Below are 22238 nucleotides of genomic sequence, written 5' to 3'. Positions count from 1 at the left end.
ATCTGTAAAAAAAAAAACAAAAAAAAAAAAACAATTATAGATATATTAATTTTATAATTTTGCTATGCTAGCATGCGAGGTTCCATGGTGTAATGGTTAGCACTCTGGACTCTGAATCCAGCGATCCGAGTTCAAATCTCGGTGGAACCTTGGTTTTTGCATTATACAAAATATATTAAGGTTGTTATTTATTTCTATCAATAACATATCCACCTTTAAATGCACATTTTACCACTAGAGAAAAATGTGTAAAGGTGGTGCGTCTCGTTCAAGGTTCACGCCGTATTAGTTCGTCATTTCCAGTGACGTCAAAGCATCATGGCGGCACTGGCATGTCTGGCTCGACGCTGTATTTCTTTTTGCGGTAATGTTCGAGTTCATTTATTCGTCGTTCCGCAATCGGTAAAACTCCGGTTTGTCCAGACTAGTAAACTAAAAAACAGTCTGCAGCCGAACTCTGGTTATGCAAACCGAGGACCAGATACTGAGGAGGTTAGTCAAATAGTGTACTGCATTGTATGTCTTCTTAAAAAAAAATCGAAGGCACCTTTCTTATTTTATATTGATTATTTTTGTTTTGACGACGCATGACTTCTAAAACTCATGTCTAACTAACGTTTCATGATGACGATTTATTTTGACCTTTTTTTCTAGGATGCCCAACAAGTACATGTTCCAGTAGGTAAATATTTGCCTACAAAAACCATTATGTTGTCTTAGTAATTTGCTGAGGCCAATTTTTCATAACACTTTCTTATCTTTAGACCGTCTGACAGTGTCTTACAGTAGGAGCAGCGGTCCTGGTGGTCAGCATGTCAATAAAGGTTTTCAAACAGTAACAAGAACGCTGAATTTCTTTGTGTTCTATGTTGACAATTCCAATTTCAACTTACAGTCAACACGAAAACAGAGATCAGATTCCACGTGTTAACTGCAGACTGTATCCCGGAAGACGTGAGACACAAAATCATGCAAAAGGTAAGTACATGTGTCACCTGTGTTTGTTTCTCAGCATTTCTAATTTAAAGGTAATAAAAACAGTTTGTGTGCAACAATTCCGCTTTGCCGTGCAGAACAAAAATGGCATCAACAAGGCTGGTGAGTTGATGGTGACGTCAGAGCTGAGCAGGAGCCAGCACAGGAACTTCCTTGACTGCATACAAAAGATCTCGGCCGTTATTGTTGAAGCGAGCGAGAAGCCTCGCGAGGCCACGCCAGAAGATGTCGCCCTCAGGAAATCGAGGTAACTATTTGACACCAGGTTTCCTCACATATCGGCTGCTGTGTTTTTATACAAATTAATAACTAATGTAGGATGTATGTTAATCTTTTGCATTTGCCTTGTCAATTTTTCATTTTTTGTTGTTATCAATTTTTAGGAACGCGCTCTTCTCACTTTATATTGCTACAAGTTGTGAACAGGGCTGTGTAGACTGTAGACCTTTAATTTCTACTCACTGTATATTGTGATAACAAAAATACAAGTATTTTGTGTTACCTTCGGGTAGGGGTGTTCCAAAAAATATCATCTGCGATATTACCGGTGTATTTTTTTAGGTATTAAAATTTGACATATCGCGAAATTGACGTGATGATATCTTTGAAATATCGTGATGTCATTTTTAGGCCATACATATCACCCAGCCCTACCTTCGGGTCTCGGTCATATTTGCTTCTGCTGTTATGTGTACATTCTATGAACTTAATTCCCACTTTACATTGCTTTGTTAAAAATCAGCCACTGTTTGGGGAAATGTTGTGGTTATCTTTCTGAATAGATCTTATATGGGGAAAATGTTTTTCAGGCTGGACAAAAGAAACATGGAGAGACTGAGACAGAAGAAAATCCATTCTGCTACCAAACAGAGCAGGCGGACGGATTTTGATTGACGTTCCAGCCAGCTTTGTAATGTTTTTGTCGTATTTATTCTATTTTCTTTGTAATAAAATCATTTTGAAAAAACGTATATGCATACTGCTTCAATATTCTGTGACCAATCAGCATTTCGACAGTTTAAACAGACTGGTTTTAACCACTGATTTAAAAAATAAAATAGATAAATGCCAAGGAGTCTAAATGTACATAAATACTGGACAGGAAAATAGAAATGCATTACTTGTCACTGATATCAGCTACCACCAATTGTTCATCAGTTTGTTAACACTATGCATTAGCATAACATTGACCAACTGGAGCATAATCTAGCTTGGCAAATATGACCTTTTTTGTTAATTAATGCAATGAATTATTACTGTACTGCAACAGCATAACTGTGTGGGTCATACGCAGTTCTGCGTTTAATTCGTCAAAAATATCATTCTTCCCAGATACAGCACAATACATCGATAGTGGGTGTCCGTGATAGCGTTACAAAACGTTATAAAATCATATTTCGAAAGAAACCCAATGTGACCAAAATAGCAGAGGATGGTTTCGATCCATCGACCTCTGGGTTATGGGCCCAGCACGCTTCCGCTGCGCCACTCTGCTACGGAAATAAACACATTACAATGTAGTTTATGTAATGGTCACTGGCACATCAACCAATCGGACGTCATATAAAGAAAAAGAATAAAAAACGTGACGCATTTTGAAAAGTTTCAGCACTTTTCAGTGAAGAAGAAAAGAAAAGAAGAAAAAAAAAAACGACCACGAAGGGACTCGAACCCTCAATCTTCTGATCCGAAGTCAGACGCCTTATCCATTAGGCCACGCGGTCTGTACTTCACCCGGTGTGTATATCTCAAATAATACTTAATATTTATCCACTGAAGTGCTAATGAGCATAAATTCTAAGCGACTACTTAAGCAACAATGGCAAAAGTACACATCATTTACCTTACCTTTACCTGACATAAGAGTCGCGTTGAGACAATATTTTGGCGTTCGCGTCCATTTTGGTCAAACGGAAGCAGTTGCTCGGCTCGGCCAGGGTGAACGCTAAAGAACTCTGAGCGTCCACTCGTTTCAGTTTAATCACACCGAAATTATGTTTATAAACATTTTTGAGAAATGATTTTTCTTTTTATTTTGTGTGTGTGTGAAATGACTATCCAAGTTAATCTGAATACCTTGGTAAAGTAAAACTACATTCAATGAGCATGATTTCCATTGTTGGTATGTTTGTCTTCTTGTATGTAGGGAGAGTGAGACAAGATGAGCCAATTTTTACTTATTTTGTTCTTGTAACGATCAGTTTCGAACTAAGAATAAAACACTAGCTTAAAAAAAAAAACGCAGCTAATTTTGACGTAAGTGATTCACGTGTGCGCTGATTGGCTGGCAACCAGTCCAGGGTGTCCCCCCCGCCTACTGCCCAGAGCCAGCTGAGATAGGCGCCAGCACCCCCTTGTGGGGAATAAGGAAGTGCGCATCTCGAATTCAAGGTGCATTATGGGTAGGCGAAACTACCAAACGGTCATTGAAAATTAATTGGATCCAATGCAATCGGCTCTGCAAGAAACGTTTCAACCGCTGGAAAGTTGCTGTTTTGTTTTGGTTTTTTATTAACATGCATAGCATGTGGTTTATTGACATCGGGGAAGTTGACATGCAAGCTTTAAAGTGTACAGTTAAGCAAAGATTGTCACCACTCTAATTTCCGCCATTCAAATTGATAGGGTAGTTGGTAGCCCCCCCCCACCCCGCGCATGCGCAAACTTAGGTAATAGCAGGGTTGTGTATGACGTGTCCAATTGAAACATTAACAACAATGAATGTAGTTTTAAGGCTTTATTATCATCATCAGTCTTGGTTGAGACAGCGATATTAAGATGAATCTAAAATGTGAGTCACAATAATGATACAGCACATGGTTAGAATGAACTATAAAGCAATAATATATGCTATGACATTGTGTTAGTAAAAAAAATAAAAATAAATACAGAGGTACATTTCCACTCTCAAAAGCAAACAAATTGCAAAAAGACGAAACAAGAACATTGATAGAAGCTGGTAGGTTTGATATTAATATTTCTCTAGCATTCTAACTGGGTTAAAAAGTTTGCTGAAAATGCACTTGATACATCACAGTTATCCTGTTTTATTTGCTGATTTTTTTCATAATCTTTGATTTCCTCGCCTGAATTCATGAAAAAAAAAAAAAAAAAAAAAAAAAAAAAAAAAAAAAAAAAAAAAAAAGTCTATCCCTCACAACTTCATATTGTGGATGTGTCAGGTGCAAAGTATTCAAAGTTGCTTTTGTGTTCAACATGGTAAAAACATTCATTATAGTAAAGCTTCATATTATACACAGACAAACACGACACCCCCCCCCCCCTGCAGAAAAAAAAAATAAAAAAAATAAAAGGCATTTAATCATGAAAATCCTTTTTTAAGGTTACTCGGTTAGGCTGCACGTGTTAGACAAAGCCCTGGCTTCAACATGCCTATTATTAAATAGATTGTTAGAATGTATTAATGTCAAAATATATTGACACCAAATCATTCTTTAAAAAAAAAAAAAAAAAAAAAAAAAAAAAAAATGTGACAAATCTATGTGCCATGAAAAAGGGGCGGAGTAGGTTTGGTTAACTGGCCAATAGGAAGAACTTCACATTATTAAGCATTCTGACACTGTCATCATTATTCCCATTTCACTCCCACAAAAAAAATAAATAAATAAGCAAGGTGACAAAATTAAGCAGAAAAACAAGAACGGTTATTCATACATTCAAAAAAATACAAGTAGAAATGTTAATATATTGTTTCAAATACAGCATGATTGAACATAAACTCTTATTTCCACGTGTATTCATGTCAGTTATATAGTTGAGCTTTTCTGTTCTAGTGTAATATTGCATATGAGGGAGCCTCGGTTTATGTCACATGACATTTTGAGGTTATGAACAGCAAACGGCGTCAGAATCTACGTAGTCACGTGGTATGCTCGATTACCGCCATGCTTACTGGTTTTCATTTGTTTTACATTTACGGCCTAGAAGTGGCCTCCAAACAAATATTTAACTAATTGTAATTTTACTACTGCATTATTATTATTTTTTTAATGAAACTCACTGAATTTTGGTGTCTATCAAGATAAAAGAGCAAATCCGACAAGTATTGTTTGAATCATGGTTTTATTCATAGAAGGATGACAAAAACTGTGCTGCCATACGTTTATTTTTGGTGCAAATTAGAACAAAATGAGGATTTACCCGCTTTTCTCCATTTGAGTGTGAGCAGAATGCGGAAAATGCTTAACTATTTTTATTTATTTTTTTAAGAGGAATTTTCCCTCTTCTTGCTTTCTTGTTATGATAATGTTGCACAATGTGACTGGAGCAGAAAACAGGAATTGTTTCGGTTCGTTCACATAAAGTCCATTAATTGCTGACTTGTGTTTGTTGGAACTTTCGTTCGAGTCCGAGCGCAAGTTGCTGATTGCAGAAACCACAACTACGATGCGGAATATACATCGATATATATTTCATCTCGTTATTAGTTCAATCTTCTCGGTCTGTGTTCTACTGAGTCTCATTCAATTTTGTATGTTATTTCATTTTTTTGTTACAATTGCATAGCATTTTCAAAATATTTAGTTTCTGAGTGAATAAGGGAAGAAACTTTTAACACATAAGCAGCACATTGCAGATCCAAAGTAGGATTGTTCGGCCTTGGTGGAGGTTTTTGCATTCTCGTTTGTAAGACTAAAATGCGATCAGAGATTGATTCTGTTTTCGACACATTCTTGTTTTGTAGTCAGCACATTTAAAAAGCCAAAAGCAGGCACGGTTAGCCTCACACTTCTTGAGGTTGTGATTTTTTATCTGTGTTGAGTTTTGCATGTTCTTCACATGCCAGCACGGGACTTTTTTTTTTTTTTAAGCACATGCGTGTTAAGATAATTAAAGACAGAAAATTGTCCATTGGTGTGAATGCGAGTTTGAATTGTTTGTATGTGCCATGTTTGGGAGCGTAGAACTGCCAACATTTTTTTTTTTTTACTGTCAAACTTGTTGGAACGTATTTGCAAATACATTTGAAAGTACTTGCAAAGCTTCATCAAGTTTACTCGCTTCAATTCCAATCTTTGCCAAATATGGTACCTTTCAATAAGACGTTCCTCCAACAGCCTTGAAGCGACGTTCTCCTGAATGGACTTCACGGTTCCAAGTTGATTCTTGTGCTTATTCCAATATCGATTTGTTTGATGCGGTCAACAAAAAAGTTCCTTCCCCAGCTCACCCCACCAGGTGATCAATGACAGACACCTTCACCACAGGTGAGTCCACTTAATAACAAGACAGACCACTCCCACTGATGCGTTGTGACACCGCCAATCATCTTGATAGTAAAACGTGTACGACACACAAACACCCGCACAGGAAGAAACCACCAAAAGGTACTATTTGGCTCCTACACTATGCCTGTGTGCAAATTCACAACGGTGGGTCCTCCGAAGGCCGAATTTGTCGGCTGCATGACGTCACTTCCGGGACGACTCGTCAACACGCACAGACTTGCACATGAATGGAGTGTCAGTCAACGCACTACCGACAAGCAACATTGACAATCCATTTAAAAAAAAAAAAAAAAAAAAAAAAAAAAAAAAAAAAAAATCAGTGCGTCCTGTCGCCTTCGTAGCGGAAGTGACGTCACGCAGCCGACAAATTCGGCCTTCGGAGGAGCCAGCCTTGTGAATTCGGACACAAGCTATGTCTGCAGTGCATGATTTCCATTTGGCATTTTTTTTCCCATAATGCCACGGGGTATTGACGTCCACATGCGCACATCACTTGGTATTATGGGCAAAAATGTCGAGCGGAGATCATCGACTGCGGATATAATAAAAAGATAAACATTACAAACAATGTTTACTTCCTTAATTCAAATCCTAAAAAATAGTTTTTTTGTCATTTGTTTTCGTTTTACTTTTTAGTATGCACAAGTCAATACCTTGTGGCGTAATGTGGAAAAAAAAATGCTATGTTTGAATCTTTTTTAGCATTTTGCCTACAAGTACGTTCAAACATATTTCCATGTTTGTACATGTAAATATGTTTGAATGAGTTTACCAGTCAAAAATGTTGGCAATTCCACGTTTTTCCATCGCCCTTGAAATTGACTGGCTCCCAATCCAGTTTTTTTTTTGGGCAAAAGTAAGTTGAGATAGGCTCCATCATCTGTGACCCTCCAGAGGACAAGCGATTTAGATAATGGATGGAGGAGTATGACCTCGTGCGACACCTGGTGGTTCGTGTAGGTTTCGCAGCGCAGAAGCACTAAACCAGGAGTGCCCAAACTACGGCCCGGAGGCCATTTGTGGCCCGTCGTCCATTTTTTTTTAGTGGCCCGCGACATATGCTAAAAATGGCATTTGACTCAGTTCAAATAAAATCAAAACAAAAATGTTTGGAGATGGTCAAAGTAAGAAGGGAGGGTGTCGAAAAACACGGGTGCTATTCAAGGTTATTTTCGTGAAGTAAAACTAACAAAAAAATTAAAAAAACAATTTCATTAACGAAATAAAATAAAAACAAAGATGCTTTTTAAAAAAAGAAAACTAACTGCAACTACATTTTATGTTTACAAAACTAACTAAAATTACAGCAAATATGTCCTTCGTTTTAGTCTTTGGTCATTAATTTAGTTCATGAGCCTTTGGGGATGATTTGAAATGTGATTTTTAGTAGATTTATTTTGATATAAACCGGAATAATGACGTCACGCCCCCCATGGTGTTTTTTTAAATATTGCGCACAAGTAATACACATAAAAAAAAAAAAAAAACTACAACTAATACTAAAACTAACTAAAACTAAGCATTTATTAAAGAACTAAAACTAATACAAAAACTAACATTACCACCCTGAAAACTAACTCAAATGAAAAATTCCAAAAGTATAATAACCCTACTGCCATATTACAAATAAATTGGTTTATATACTGTAGAATTTTCTAAAGATGCAAAAGCACAAATAAATGATTTGTACAATTTTAAGGACTAAACGCAATTTGTCTTCATAACATGATGTGGCCCTTGCGTCCTTCGGATTTTCTGAAAAAGTTTGGACACCCCTGCACTAAACATCGATACTGTCCTACAACTAACTGTCTTCTCTAACTCGACACGTGACTATTTACTAGATTTTCCTGATTTGCTCGATTTGCTCGATTTTGCCGATTTGGAAGCTTTAATCTCCATCTTGGTTTTCTGGATCCGGGAGAAAATCTCCTTGAAGAGAGCCTTGTACTCCGGAGCGTTGTGCCCCAGACGCTTATCCACCGCCTCCACTTGCTTGCCAATCATCTCGATGGCTTCCGGCGTGGAGGGCGAGCGGGTCGGGGTGGGCGGGGCCGGGGGCGCGGGGGCGTGGCCCGCGGCGCAGTCTTTCATGGACGGGTCTCGGGAAACGGGCCGGGACGTCTGGACGCCCGCGTGGCAGAGGCTCTCCTCGTGGCGCCTGCATTTCCCCAGCAGCTCCTCGTATTTCTCCAGCAGCGCGTGGTACTGCTCGTCCACCTCCCTGAGGATGGACATCCCCCTCTTCCTCACGCTGTTGGCGTGAAGCGCGTAGCTTCCCCTCCTGCGGCCGCTGGCGTCCCGGCCGACGATGGCGTTGAGCGCCGTGTCGCTGCAGCTCTTCCTCACGGGGTTCGACTCGGGGAGAGCCTCCCCGTCCGCGCCGGCGGCGCCGCCCTCCGTTCCCTCCCTGACCCCGCCCCCCGTCTCGCCGACCCCTCCCTCCAGGAAGGCGTCGGTCTCCGGGGTGCTGTTGAGGACGGTCTGCGTCAGGGTGACGCCGTCGTCCTCGTTTCCGAGGAGGAACGTCCGGGTGCGGCGTAGCTGCTGCAGCTCCTGCAGCTCCGCCTCCAATTCCCGAACCCTTGCCTGGCAACTCTCGGCATCCTTGGACAAAAATCACAAAGTCACGTCGAACGATCGTCGTAATCGTGAAAGAAACGGCGCGACGGTCACCTGCACGCGCGTCTGCAGGCGCGAGAAGTCGGCGAGGAGCAGGCTGCACTCCTTCTCGGCGCCCTCTCGGCGACCGCGCTCCGTCCGGACGGCCGCTCGCAGTGCCGACACCGCCGCTCGCAGGTGCTGGTTGTCCTCTTCCGACGGTTGACGCTTCGGCTCCAAAGTGAAGCTTTCCGCCCTTCCCACCACAAACTCATCCTCGTACCTGACGCAATCGGAAAAACAAGCCGTCAAGGGGACATCTTAGGACAGTGGTGTCCAAATTACGCCCCGCCGTCCATTTTTTAGTGGCTCGCGACATATGCTAAAAATAGCATTTGACTCAGTTCAAATCAAATACAAGCAAAAATGTTTGGAGATGGTCAAAGTAAGACGGGAGAGTGTCGAGAAACACAGGCGCCATTAAAGGATATTTTAGTGAACTAAAACTGACAAAATAAGTAAAACTAAAATTCAAAAAACACTTTCATTTAACAAAATAAAATAAAAACGAAAATGATTAATAACTCATTCAGTGCCATTGACGGCTATACATGTCAAAGCGGGGCTGCGCAATTCATCGAAATTCAATTCTAATTTCAATTATTACACTCCACAATTACAAAATCCGTATAATCACAAACTAAAAAGATTATTGAGTTGTTTAAATTTATACATTTGCACCTTTTTTTCATTTTAAAATAACTAACTTAAATAACTTGCATAAATATAGTGTTTCAAATAATTTTATTTGTCTTAATATTTTTTATTTGTATTTTAGATTTAAAAAAAAAAAAAGAGGCTGCATCAAAGCCTTCTATAAAAAAAACACAAAAAAAAACGTATAAATACGTCTTCAGGACACTTAAAACATAAAAAAAATTGTATTTACACGTTATTGGGAGCAAATGAGTTAAGCTAGTTCAAAACATAATACACCTCTTTTCAATTAGCCAGCATCAATCCAAAAAGTAGGTGAATATCATCAACATCTCCATTTAATTGTGTTCTTCGCTTGTCCGGAATCAACACGTGCGATCGATATCCTATCTGCCTTCATTTTTGCCCACCCCGTGTTTGTTTGAACTATTTGTGTTTAAGAACTCATTCGTGAGTTCGCCATCCTCGTACCTGGGCGCCGTGCAAAGTTCCCTCAGACAAGGGAAGGAGTGGACGGTCTTGCGTCGTTCCCTTTTCTCCCTTTTGACTCGGAGCTGTTCCACCGAGCGCAACTGCTCCACCTGTCCCGAAAGGGACTCCACCTGATTCTGCAACGTCTCGATGGTCCCTGTTAACCTGATCCAAAAGGCAGGACAAAACATTTTTTAGCAGGATGGCGAGAGATTACTCACAAGTATTACCTTTCGATCTTTTGCTGTGAGGCTTTGCTGTCGACGACGAGCGTTTGGTTGGTGCGCTCGAGCTCTCTGGCGGTGCCGTCCAGCTGCTCGTACACTTTGGCGTGCTGTTCGTTCATGTCTCGGAGCACTTCCAGCTGTTTTGACAGGTACTGTGCGATACAAAAACACACAGAATTCATCCACAGTAAATTCTTGCTGATAAGACTACTGAACAGTTACGGTTAGCTGTGATTGGTCATTTTCTGAGCAACTGTGATGTCATTTTCACTTGATAACAAGTGCCAAAATGGCCGCCATCTGGGATAGATAAGATAAAAACAGGTAGATTGTGCTGCGTAATTAATATTTCACAAACGCAATATTAACCAGAATGCCGTTTTTAGACTAGTTTTGTTGACTTCCCCTTTCAAGTGTGCTTGTTTTAACTATGATGATGACCTTATCCATTATTCAAGCTGCCATATACACTATTGACAAAAAGTTTGGGATTTTCTGGATTTTGGGTGAAATTTCATGCTTAACTCATTTGCTCCCAATAACGTGTAAATACGTTTTTTTTAATGTTGTGAGTGTCCCAAAGACGTATTTATACGTTTTTTGTGTGTGTGTTTTTTTTATGCTAGAGCAAACAGAAGGCTTTGATGCAGCCTCTCAACTGCAAAGAACGGTTGCAGAAATGGTAGTTATTACACAAATGGCCAGCAGGTGGCAGCAGAGCAAAGGAGATCAACCAGGGCCATCTAGAAAAAAAACTCAATTACAATTTTAAATAGATTTGTGAAAACTGAAGAAATTTAGCTCTCTTCTAATGCTAATTGCTGCCAGAATGAATCTGCTCTGTTTTGTTGACTCCGCGACCACGATTGCATGACGTTGCAGACTTCATTTTTTTTCTCATTATTATTGATCATTATCACGGCCTCCCCGACCTCAATTTCTTGCACTTGCTCTTCATTGGTGATGTACATCTGCTGCAGGGAATCCTCCAGCTCCTTGTTCCTCTCCAGCAAGGTCTTTCCGAGCTCTGCAGCCAGGTGGAGGTCTATAAAACGGGAAAGATTCAAGGAAATGGCGAATTCATAACGCATGCACAGAACATGAGAAAGGAAATGAGAGATGACGCATGAAATGACGGGATATTAATAGAAAGCTGAGAAATTCTGGTAGAGGAAAATGATGGGGTATGCCAGTGACAAAAAGGATTAGGTGAACAAAAAAAAGGAGCGCTAAGCTCCCAGGGAAGAAACAAAAACAAAAAACAAAAACAAAAAACTGCAGCAGCTCAATTTTGATTAATTGCGATTAGTACCAGGATATCTTTGGGGCTATTTTTGATAAAAAAAAAAATAAAAAAAAAAGCCCAAAAGTTAGTCTATTGTATTGCTGAAATTATCAGTATAACATTTTTAGCTGCTTGAACGTACTCGCTTGAAAATGTTTTTGCTCAGCATGTCAAGGGGAGGGTGTGCTGGTGGTTATTAGGAAAATTAGCTGCAGGCATTCACTCATAGAACACAATTTCAGAAACGGGCAATTTGGATTGTTTAATTCCACACTTGAAGGGCGGGTCGACATTCCAGAGGCTGTTTGTAAACAACTCACGAAAAAGTACAAAGTCAGGTCATAATCGGAAAAAGCAACAACAAGATCTTTGCCCAGAGGACTTTCAAATGATCCCCATGAGATTCACTGGTGTTATGCTTATCTCTCGCACAGCCCAAAAAAAGGGGACATTTATGTAACTGTAGTTTTGTACTAGACTGAAATTATTTTTTAATTTTAACACTACTCTAACTGTTTTTCTTTAAAAACGTACAAATAAAAATCTGGTTCAATCTGATAATGTCTACGTTTGCTTGTATTGACACAAAATGAAAAACAAAAAGCTGCCTCGGATGATCTATGACAGTGGTGTCCAAACTACGGCCTGGGGGCCGTTGGCGGCCCGCTGCCCTTTTTTTTTTTTAGTGGCCCGCAACATATGCTAAAAATGGCATTTGAGTCAGTTCAAATCAAATAAAAACAAAAATGTTTGTAGATGGTCAAAGTAAGAAGGGAGGGTGTCGAAAAACACGGGTGCTATTAAAGGTTATTTTAGTTAACATAAACTAACGAAAATATTAAAATTCAAAAAACTATTTAGTGAACGAAATAAAATAAAAACGAAGATGCTTTTTACAAAAAGAAAACTAACTGAAACTACATTTTATCTTTAAAAAAATTAACTAAAATAAAACTAACTATAACTATAGCAAAAATGCCCTTTGTTGTAGTCTTTGGTAATTAATTTAATGCATGAGCCTTTGGGGATGATTTTAAATGTGATTTTTAGTAATTTATTTTGATATAAACCGGAATAATGACACCGTGCCCATCGTGTTTTTTTAAATATTGCGCACAAGTAATACACATTAAAAAAAAAAAACGAAAAAAACTAAAACTAACACTGAAACTAACTAACATAAAACTAAGCATTTATTAAAGAAATAAAACTAATTAAAAACAAAAAAACTATCAGAGCCACCCGAAAACTAATTAAAACTAACTAAATTTAAAAAAAAAAAAAAACTCAAAACAAAATAAAAACTAAAATGAAAAATTCACAATTTCTCTTCATAACATGATGTGGCCCTTGCGTCCTTCGGATTTTCTGCATGTGGCCCTCAAATGAAAAAGGTTTGGACACCCCTGATCTAGGACCACACAAACACCAAGTCAACCAAAGGGAGATCTAAAACCACTAAAAACCAAAGAAACAAAATTCATTTGTCATTTCTCCACAGCTGTGCGGGATGCAAACACCTGAAAGCACTCGAGAAAAGGCGAAAGAGGAAGCAAACCGATCAATACTAATAATTGCATTAGAAAACATTCCAATCGATACTTGCCACACACGACTGCGCGTTTGCCGCAGACGGGCCGAAAGCCTCAGCCAGCGCTTCATGTTTCTGTTCACTCCTATGCTTACATATCTTAATAATAATAATAAAAAATACGGAAGTGTGCACTGTACATAACGTCTATTTATATTCCCTGTTGATTTCTTCCAAAGACAATATTTCCTTGACACAAGACAAGACAAACATCTTCTGTTCCTTCTACCCTGTGACGCAGGCCTTCATTTTGTGTTATCGATGAGTAATTCTCTTTATCATGATGTTCACCATCAGTACAGTAACATCTACAGCGGATGCGCTGTGCTTGCGCAACGTAAACATTTAAGCACTGAAAGAGCCTGGCGGGCCTCTCGTTTGATTTAAACCAAGGTCCATTCTCAGCTGGTACAATGGCCAAGCATTTGCTTCCTGGAATCCAGCCAGTGGAGACTCTAGAAGGATTAAAAAAAAAAAAACACTCACACAATAGGCCCAAACAACTATGCATGCTAATGGCATGTCTAAACAGTCCGTCGATTTCCTGCTTTTCGAGCTGTAACGTGAGCTGCGGCAACATCAGGAATTCCACAAGAAGCTCACAGAAGTTTTCAATTCAGCTATGAATTATTTGAGCATTCGGCTACATGAACGAGTCAAAATATCGATGCAACCTGGCTGATACAACCAATCTATTTTTCCCAATTGGAAATTGCATCATCAGCCAAACGGATGCTGTAATAAAACCGGGACTGTATGTACAATGTCGTTTTCTTATGAATGTAAAAAAGAAAATCAAAAGTTCGATGCCGACTTTAAGATGTTTACTTGAGGGACTCACTACACCAGGAAAAAGGAAATTAATTGATATCATATTACAAAAACTATCCACTTATAAAAAGAGGCTAATGGTCTTATCACACTATATAGCATTATTCATGGCTTAAAATATATATTTTTGCTGCCCAATCAGATCTCAGGTTCTATGTGTTGCCATGTAAATGTAAACTAGAGTGCTGGCGTTGAAGACACGCATACCATTGAAAAGTTTGTCTTATCTTAAAAATCAATTCACCACTCTGCACCTTTGTGACGGCTCAGAATGACGTCATCATTTTCCCGTCCTCTGCCTGGTTCAGCTAACTAGTCGTGTTTAGTTAACCGTGTTTAGTTTACCGTTCTGATTGGTTGAGCTTGCGAGGAAGGTTAAAAAAAAAAAAAAAGATGTGTTCTGGCGACGTTCCCTTTTATACACGAGATTACGTCGGCCGGAAGCATTGACAGCCATATTTTGTCATTCTTACTCGATGACGCCGTCGCGACAAGCGGAATTCCGTGCTGGTTACAGCACCGCCACCTGGCGGTCGGGAGGGACGAAATAGAACCGTAGTTTATTTTTTATTTTTTATTTTTTTATTCATTCATTCAATTAGTTACATTCGTAACTTTCGATTTACAAGGGGAGGACGATGTCGGCCATGATTAAAAATTCATTAAAAAAAAAAAATGAGGGTTTATGAGGTTAGCAACAACGTTGCTGGCTAGCTTGTTTCAACCCGGAAATCGATTTTGGGGCTAATATTGTACATTAAAATAACAATACTTCTGAGGAAGTATTTCGTTTTTTGAATGTATAGAATGCTTGTTGTCATTTCTGACCTACAAGTACTTGAATACTGTGTAATGTACTTATCATTGATGACAAGATGGAAATTTTCCGAGGGGCTCGTTGCATAGCACACAGCTCACTTTAAGACAGCCATTTCGTCACATTTGAGTCTTTTTTGACATCTGCAGCGCATAAGCCTAAGTAAGATAAATGCGTGCCATTGCACAGTCTCTGCGTCAGCACTGGTTCACCTTCAGGAATATATTATGATCCTGATGACTTGGCACAGTGACTGAGCGTGAAAGAGAGATTGGAAATTTGGGAAGTGGAGTTCAGCATCACAGCATGAAGCATCGTCACTGACTGCAGCCTATACAAATGATATTTTCAGGACAAAAAGTTAACCATTCTTCCACTTTCTTGCGCTCATAAAGGTAGCCGGCGTGATGGGCGATAGGCAGGGTACGTTATTGTGTATCGTGATATTATCGATATTGTGAATCAAATATCGTCCCACCCCTATTCGATATTACCATACAGTAATACTGAAATAAATACATGACGTGAACCACAAAAGTTCATTCCATTAACTGACAAAGGCAAAAAAAACGAAGGACATTCATGCTTGTAATTATTTTTAGTTCATTTTTTTAAACTGAAAATTTCATGAATAAAAATGCTTTTTTTCCCCTCCAACTTTATATTGAGTTTCTTTAGTTTTTATTAACTATGCAGGGAAGCACGAGTCTAGGTAATTATTAATAATATAATAATATTAATTACAGTAAATACAGTTCCTTGTCCTCACCTCAAAGAAAAGAAACAAAAATGTACTTTTTGTTCAATAACATAATTTTGCCTGCATTTATGACAAAAAGTACACACACAAAAAAAATAATAACGATTCTTAATCTTGGCAAATAAACAGCGCATCTCTTTACAGATTGGTCACATTTGCCTCGAAGATGTGATTTTTATTTCAGAAATTTATTATATTAAATAACGTGGGTTTTCATGACGACGTAATTGGACCCGTTCACGTTAAACTATGCTCAGAAGCAAAATGACAACGTAATCACTTGACTGCTTACTAGAACACGTAATTATTTTTTCAAGTTAAATTATGTAACTCAATCTACATTTGGAATTATAACACAAGATACTGAGACTGAGTACTTTGTAGACATTCGAGGCTTTGTTATAAAAAAAAATAAAAAATAAAAAAAAAACGACACACTGCATGCTTTTAAAAGACAATTTTAGGACACAATCAAACGACCAAAATATAGCAGCATGCCACTAAAAATGATCATGCAAAAGTTATATCGTCGTGCGCATGCGGACTGAGCCTTTGTTCTGCGGGTGCCACTGAGAGATGCCACCGGCCGGCTGCAGCCGCTTCCTGCCGGGATGCTGCGGCCAAGGAAGGAAGGAAGGAAGGAGGATCGTCTTACCCTGCTCCAAGTCCCGTTGGTCGTACCAAGGCTCTTCCTCCTCGGTAACGAATTCGTCCATTGTGCCTGAGCTTAGCATGGATGAAGTGCACAGTCCAAACAAGAGAAACTCCGACAAGCTCCTTCAAGACATCAATCATGAGCTGCCCGTGTTGATTTTCCTATTTCCTTCCTCTCCTGGCTATTTTCTTCGTCTCTCCCTCTCTTCCTGTCATCCCGTCTGCTGCAGCTGCAGCTGCAAAGACGAGACGTGGCAGTGATGTTGCAAGAGGAGCACTTCCTGTCCCCGTGGTCAGGCGAGCCTCAACTTGAAAATTAAATCAACCAAAAGGCGCTGAGAAAAGAGGGCGTGAGTCAATTTAAAAATAAAAGCCAAATTAAAAATGAGGCAATCGATGCATTTGAATTAAGTCATTATTGGTGGAAGTGGTGGTGGGGGGTGTTTATGTTCAAATATCCTTCAGAAACGTTTTTTTGTTTGTTTTTGTTTTTAAATCTTGCATATTTTTGCAAATGGCTTTTATTTTGAAATGCACCATCAGATCTTAATACAACTTCCTGTGTGGCATCTTGCTACAGCCATGTTATCACCCAGATTAAGATGATGACAATTTGAAATTTGGGTACTGTACATATTTTTTAGCAAGCATTCATGAAGTTGACATGCTTGATTTGCTTTGAAATGATGTTAGCGGGCCACAGCAGGCCACGTTTGGCCGCTGGGTATCGAGTTTGCCGCCTGTGCAAAAGACTGAAGGGAGAAACCCCCAGAAATAAACTGAAAGAGGCCGCAGCAAAGGCCTGGATTTGCATTTCAAATGAAGAATGCAACAGATTGATTGATTTGAAATTAGTTATTATGTAATTATAGAATGGGTGAAACGTTTGTATTCTTTTACATGTGCCCACTGTTTTTTTGTTGTTGTTTTTTTTTTACTTTTGGCATCTGTACATCCATCCGTCCGTCCATTTTCTACCGCTGACTTTTGGCATGTCCATGTTTATTGAGGCTGTCATTTTGTTGCATCGCCTTCACATGAGTTTCTGTTACCGTAATGTAGAGTACAATGTAACTGTTTGAGATTTATTGATTTTATATATATATATATATATATTTTTTTTTTTAAGAGATTGTGGCTTGACCGCTTGATCATGTACCTAAATTCAATATTGTGAATAATAGTTCAAGTTATAGCTTGTAATTATTTGTGTCCGAATAAATCGACACAATATTGACTATAAGGCGATTTTAAAAGATATGCCGCCCTCTTGCGGCCGTATTGGGGTATTGTCGTTACAAGACAACAACAAGAGCTAAACGCGAACGATGTCGGTGTTGTTGGGGAAAACTAGCTAAAAAAGCGGGCTGCCTGTTTTCAACATTTTATCTTCCCTGTCTATCATTTCCGCAACCACACGGACTACTTTTGTGGCGGCAGAACCAAGACGTTTGACAGAAACCTTCCGGAAGCACACGACGTAAGCAAAAAGCCCTCATACGCCACCGAGTTTCATTGTGTTCCAAATGGAAACATCTTCGACCGGAAGTTGTCGCAATTTGGGAGTTGATTGTGGACGAGCGACGCTTTGTTGTCATCTGCGCCATCACTTGGCCTAAAACCATTTCGGAAATGTTCATTTCAAAGTGAAATGTGGTCTTCAAAAACAATTTAGCAGCCACGTTTATTCATTTGCAGCAATAAAACACTAAATTTGATGTTGTACTTCGAAAATACAAACGAACGTTTGGCAGGAAATGAGACGCGCGACGCTGTCTTTGTCGACATAAGAGGATCTAATCATCTTGAATGATGGAAACGAAGAAGGCAGAAGAGGTCCCCTGCTGTTCTGCTAGTTTGAGTCTTCCTCATGCGAGCAGAGGACTGCACGGCGTCGGTCTCGGATGCCTCCCTTCCCCGGTCGCCGCGAGAAGACTGCAGTCTCTCCGAAATCGGGATCTGACGCTTGGGGGTGGCCAGAAGAAAACAAAGGTATCTGCTCGAATAGAAAGCCACCTGAAAAAAATGGTCATTATTTGTAAAAAACAAAAAGTCACTTTCAACAACAATTGGGATCCATCCAGCCGACAGGAAAAACAACATTTTCCCTTTTGGTGAAATCGGCTTCTCACAGTAATTGACTTTATATCACACTTGATAAATTGAGTAGGTGCTCCAGAGACTTATTTGTGTGCAAACAATTTAAAAAGTTCATTTCCCATAAACCATACATACTAGTCACATAATAAAATACTAGGAAGTCTGTTAGAAAAAAAAAAAGAAAAAAAAAAAGTACTGACATCTGTATTATTTTACATGCAGTGGTTTAATTTGACTTTTTTTTTTTTTCTGTCCCTCCAAGAAAACCTTTGAGCCAAACGTCAACGTTGTGAGGAAAAGCAAAGATGAGTAAGTAGTCACCATTCAAGATTGTTCGGTGCAGTAATATTGTATATTCATTTTGTCATCTTCAAAAGAAAATTTTAATTTTCAAGTGTCCCAAAACAAACTTTAGACGCTTATTGCATCCTAATGATTTTTTTTAAAATTGCACTTAACTCCATCAAAAATGTATTAATTTCACATGCAATGTATATAAAAAAAAATGCTGACTGATACTGTATTCCCATTTTTACCAGTAATGTAATACCTTATTGCATAATTATATGATATGTAATATATCATATCCCAAAATTCTTTGTGGCAGAGCATTTTTTAATCAAGTGGGCGGAGCTTACTTTTATTCACTTTTTTTTTCTCTTTCTGCAGTTTGTTTACCACTAAATTAATCAAAGTCAGACAGTGTTAAAAAAATAAATAAAAATACACTGATCAACATTTAACGCCAACATTTTAACACTATGATTTTTGCACATGTACAACTTTGAACTGAAAATGAACATAATCTATTTCATGTCATGTTTTACATTATCGATTTTGAGAAAACGAGCACCACCTGAAAATGTAATACTGTAAATCCCCAACTAATATAAGATATTACATAATCGTTAACACATTTCTTACAATATCAGTCCACTTTTTTTTTTTTTTAATTCAATTGTTGGTTTGATTTCATTTTGAGTTAATTGCAAATTTTATTATATTTTCACAAAATTATTATATGGTGATTATATGATTTATTAAAAGATGTTTTGACTTCTGTTTCTTGCACATCAGATTTTTGAGATATTTTCAATTTTTGTTTTTCACATTTGACCAACAAAAGCGTGTGCAATACAGATTTTACCATCATTAGTAATTTCAGAAGAAGAAAAAAAATCACCTGCCTAATCCTTAAGTCATAAATATGAGTACTACTTTACTACATATTATATAATGATTGTTATAATATTATGATGTGTTTGGGAAGAAATGAGGGCAAATTTGGAATCAGTGCAAAAACGGCATCTTAGAAAAGTTCACTTGCAGGGTTTAAAACAATTTGCTAAAATGTGTTGACCTTGTGTGCACTTCAACCACATTTCATTCCAGAATCAAGGAAGAGACTCAAGTGGCGCCCAAAAGAGAGCGGAAACAGAGGGACGATCGAAGACGAGAGAGCAGAAGCAGGAGGAAAGAGAAGCCGCAGACGATCCAGTCGCACTCCATCTTTGAGCAGGGCCCCGCCGACGCCCCGCGGAAGACGACAGGTTCGCGCCGACGGCGCGTTGCGCAACGTTCGGCTTATCGGTTTTACGCCTTTTTTTTTCATCTCGCAGGCTGGTTCGCCGCTCCGCGGGCGTGCGACGTCGCCGCATTTCCGAACCGTAAACCGATAAAGAAAGAACGGCAAGACTCTGATGATGATGATGACGAAGATGAAGATGAGCTACTCGGGATACTGCAGCGAGATGACGTGAGTTACACTAAATACACTTTCTGGACTAGGATTAAGAGGGACTGTATCGTTTTCATTCTGGGTTGTGCAGGACTTTGTAAGTCCAACAGTGAAAAGAGAAAATTCGATTACGGTTTTGATTGTGTCTGTGCTTTTCCAGTTCATATGCGATCCGAGTTTAAAGAATGACGCCAAGCTGAACCCGATCCAATTACCTTTGTGCCGGACGAGCGCAACACGTAAGACAACAACAACAACAACACCTTATAACATCACGTGCCTATCTGTGACCTTATTTCACTCTGTTGATTGATGGAGCGAGCCAAGAGAAGCCGCGTCTTCCCGGATCGCCCTCCCGCGGACCTCAGGTGAGAGCAGACCCGAGCGGAAGGCGGCCATCTTTGGCAGAGATACTGCAAGGTCTCCGCCTGTCCGGCAAGGAGGAGCTCGTCTTCATGCAGTTGCCCGACTGTATGCCCGTCAGGGCGCCAAAAGCAGACTCCCATCCCGAGGCAAGAATCGAGAAAGTCGCCAAGGGCAAAAAGCCGCCGCTCGGGAAATCACAAGTGAGTCGACATTTTGGGCTTAGCTGCGGTAGCATTTTAGGCTAATTATGACGCTAGCTCACAGATGCCGCTTACATCAGTTCAAAACAGACTTCTTCTCTGGTGGAGAACTACATTCTTGGAGGCATTTGTGAGCGTTGTCTGCCATCTAGTGGTGAACAATGTTATTACCATTTCAAACTGCTCCGCTACAGTAAACTGTTATTTAAAAAAAAAACAAAAAAACAAGACTCCCTGAAGGCATCATTGATAATGTTTTGCACTCATCGCCCACAAATTGCTCGTTTGCGTCTCTCCAGGAGTCCCCGTCGGTCAAGTGCTCGCCCGTGTTGTCAGAATTCTCAGAGGGATTTCTGGGTAAGCTCCAAATACGAAAGTCGGGAAAGGTGGAGATGAAGCTGGCCGATATTGTCATGGACGTCACTAATGGAGCCGCTTTGTCATTCCTACAGGTAATCTCAAGCTTATAATATTTAATTAACAAATGTTCACTTTCACTGACATTGCCAGAGAAATACTAAACCAAACACATTTTTTCTGAAAATGGGCAGCCGACAACGCGAACGGCAGAGGCCCCAGAAATGAACCCTGTGGAACACCTTACATACGTTCATGTCAATTCATGTTGCACATTTCCATCCAACCACTTTCCTTTTATGCTCGACAATGTACGAAGGGATAAATCACACAACAGCCATAAGATGAATTAGTGCACCAAATACCCTAAGACGAACTCAAATGATTTTTGTTCTCTTCTTGTTTTCAGCAACTGGTGTCCGTGAATCTGTCCGACGGTAAGACTGGAGACATGATGGTGTTAGGAAACATCCAACATAAACTGGTCTTATCTCCAAACTTCCAAACTTTATTGGAACAATCAACTCAACAGCAACAAGGATCCTGATCATCCCCTTTTTGATTGATCTTTTCGGCAGCGTTGGAGCGCCACCCTTTGATAATCAACTGCCAATGAATGAAAGCGAACCGGTTATCTAGTTTTGGTATATTTGATGTATTATAGTCATAGTGTACGTTTGGTGTAAACAACTGATTTTAGTTGCGCCCATCATTTTTTGTAATATATTGTAAAAGCCTCGCAAGACAGATCTGATTTATGATTTAAGTACTTAGCTATTATAGGTTACCTATGCTTGTTTTTTTTGTTTTTCCGTTCTTAAATATTATTTAAATGTTCAACGATTGAATGCATTTATCACTTTTTTTAAGTGACTTGCTAAGGTTTTTTAAATATTGATTCCAAACATTTTCTACATGGTAAAATCTTAACTGTTGTGTTTTTCTTAACTAGTGAGCTTTAATTTGAGTGACAAATTGTTTTGCATCTTGATATTCTCCGTTTATAAGAAGTCTACTTTTGTATTTCATTGCGTTTGACAATGTTCTGTACAGATGACGCAGTTTTATTGTTTAGTAATGTACAAATAAATGTGTTGTAAAGGTTAAAAAAAATAAAATAAAAAAAGTGTTGTCAGTTTTCATACCAGATATTGTTTTTTCAGTTGAAGTGTATGTACATAACCTTGCTCTCGAAAGATGAATTCTCGCGATATTTGTGAGTTCACAAACTCCGGAAAAATACTTTTTTTTTTTTTTTTTAAAAAGCTTCATCCCCCC

General features: G+C 39.1%; 3 protein-coding genes and 3 non-coding genes across 7 annotated transcripts; 3 read left to right on the top strand and 3 right to left on the bottom strand.

Annotated features, from left to right (window-relative positions):
- The first annotated feature begins 78 nt into the window (after window positions 1-78).
- trnaq-cug (transfer RNA glutamine (anticodon CUG)) lies at window positions 79-150 on the top strand. Its single transcript has one exon. It is a non-coding gene; the product is annotated as a tRNA-Gln (tRNA).
- Window positions 151-262: 112 nt separating this feature from the next.
- Window positions 263-1967, top strand: mrpl58 (mitochondrial ribosomal protein L58). The gene is made up of 6 exons (XM_077502948.1): window positions 263-492; window positions 655-682; window positions 765-824; window positions 896-978; window positions 1074-1243; window positions 1806-1967. The coding sequence occupies exons 1-6, from the start codon at window positions 319-321 to the stop codon at window positions 1888-1890; spliced, it is 600 nt and encodes a 199-aa protein (XP_077359074.1). The 5' UTR covers window positions 263-318; the 3' UTR covers window positions 1891-1967.
- Window positions 1968-2419: 452 nt separating this feature from the next.
- trnam-cau (transfer RNA methionine (anticodon CAU)) lies at window positions 2420-2491 on the bottom strand. The gene has a single exon. It is a non-coding gene; the product is annotated as a tRNA-Met (tRNA).
- Window positions 2492-2647: 156 nt separating this feature from the next.
- trnar-ucg (transfer RNA arginine (anticodon UCG)) lies at window positions 2648-2720 on the bottom strand. The gene has a single exon. It is a non-coding gene; the product is annotated as a tRNA-Arg (tRNA).
- A 3871-nt stretch (window positions 2721-6591) lies between these two features.
- Window positions 6592-17025, bottom strand: LOC144005110 (cerebellar degeneration-related protein 2-like). 2 transcript variants are annotated; one of them, XM_077503043.1, is made up of 6 exons: window positions 16201-17025; window positions 11194-11306; window positions 10265-10413; window positions 10035-10199; window positions 8922-9129; window positions 6592-8852 (listed from the first exon to the last, which is right to left on the bottom strand). In XM_077503043.1, exons 1-6 carry the CDS (start codon window positions 16277-16279, stop codon window positions 8079-8081), a joined length of 1488 nt encoding a protein of 495 aa, XP_077359169.1. In that variant the 5' UTR covers window positions 16280-17025; the 3' UTR covers window positions 6592-8078. The 2 variants fall into 2 exon arrangements, with proteins under 2 accessions (XP_077359169.1, XP_077359170.1); XM_077503044.1 differs by lacking the exon at window positions 16201-17025 and adding an exon at window positions 14223-14414.
- On the top strand, window positions 16118-22107 carry LOC144005111 (DNA-directed RNA polymerase III subunit RPC4). Its single transcript, XM_077503045.1, has 8 exons — window positions 16118-18191; window positions 18562-18608; window positions 19692-19849; window positions 19919-20055; window positions 20198-20276; window positions 20356-20603; window positions 20903-21055; window positions 21370-22107. The coding sequence occupies exons 1-8, from the start codon at window positions 18009-18011 to the stop codon at window positions 21505-21507; spliced, it is 1143 nt and encodes a 380-aa protein (XP_077359171.1). The 5' UTR covers window positions 16118-18008; the 3' UTR covers window positions 21508-22107.
- The last annotated feature ends 131 nt before the right edge of the window (window positions 22108-22238 follow it).

The sequence above is a fragment of the Festucalex cinctus genome, chromosome 17, assembly GCF_051991245.1.
Source record: "Festucalex cinctus isolate MCC-2025b chromosome 17, RoL_Fcin_1.0, whole genome shotgun sequence".
Lineage (NCBI taxonomy): Eukaryota > Metazoa > Chordata > Actinopteri > Syngnathiformes > Syngnathidae > Festucalex > Festucalex cinctus.
Note: the sequence above shows the minus strand (reverse complement) of the source record. Positions and strands in the feature narration are given on the sequence as shown.

What these genes read in the sequence shown, in the direction of transcription:
- LOC144005111 (XM_077503045.1), top strand. Translation starts at nt 18,009, where the DNA reads ATGATGGAAACGAAGAAGGCAGAAGAGGTCCCCTGCTGTTCTGCTAGT. An exon ending in CGCCGCTCGGGAAATCACAA is followed by an intron (nt 20,604 to 20,902) that starts GTGAGTCGACAT and finishes GCGTCTCTCCAG; the next exon opens with GAGTCCCCGTCGGTCAAGTG. An exon ending in CCGCTTTGTCATTCCTACAG is followed by an intron (nt 21,056 to 21,369) that starts GTAATCTCAAGC and finishes TCTTGTTTTCAG; the next exon opens with CAACTGGTGTCCGTGAATCT.
- mrpl58 (XM_077502948.1), top strand. Translation starts at nt 319, where the DNA reads ATGGCGGCACTGGCATGTCTGGCTCGACGCTGTATTTCTTTTTGCGGT. An exon ending in GACACAAAATCATGCAAAAG is followed by an intron (nt 979 to 1,073) that starts GTAAGTACATGT and finishes TTTGCCGTGCAG; the next exon opens with AACAAAAATGGCATCAACAA. An exon ending in GTCGCCCTCAGGAAATCGAG is followed by an intron (nt 1,244 to 1,805) that starts GTAACTATTTGA and finishes AATGTTTTTCAG; the next exon opens with GCTGGACAAAAGAAACATGG.
- LOC144005110 (XM_077503043.1), bottom strand. Translation starts at nt 16,279, where the DNA reads ATGCTAAGCTCAGGCACAATGGACGAATTCGTTACCGAGGAGGAAGAG. An exon ending in AGCAAGTGCAAGAAATTGAG is followed by an intron (nt 10,414 to 11,193) that starts GTCGGGGAGGCC and finishes TGTATCGCACAG; the next exon opens with TACCTGTCAAAACAGCTGGA. An exon ending in GCCTGCAGACGCGCGTGCAG is followed by an intron (nt 8,853 to 8,921) that starts GTGACCGTCGCG and finishes TTTTTGTCCAAG; the next exon opens with GATGCCGAGAGTTGCCAGGC.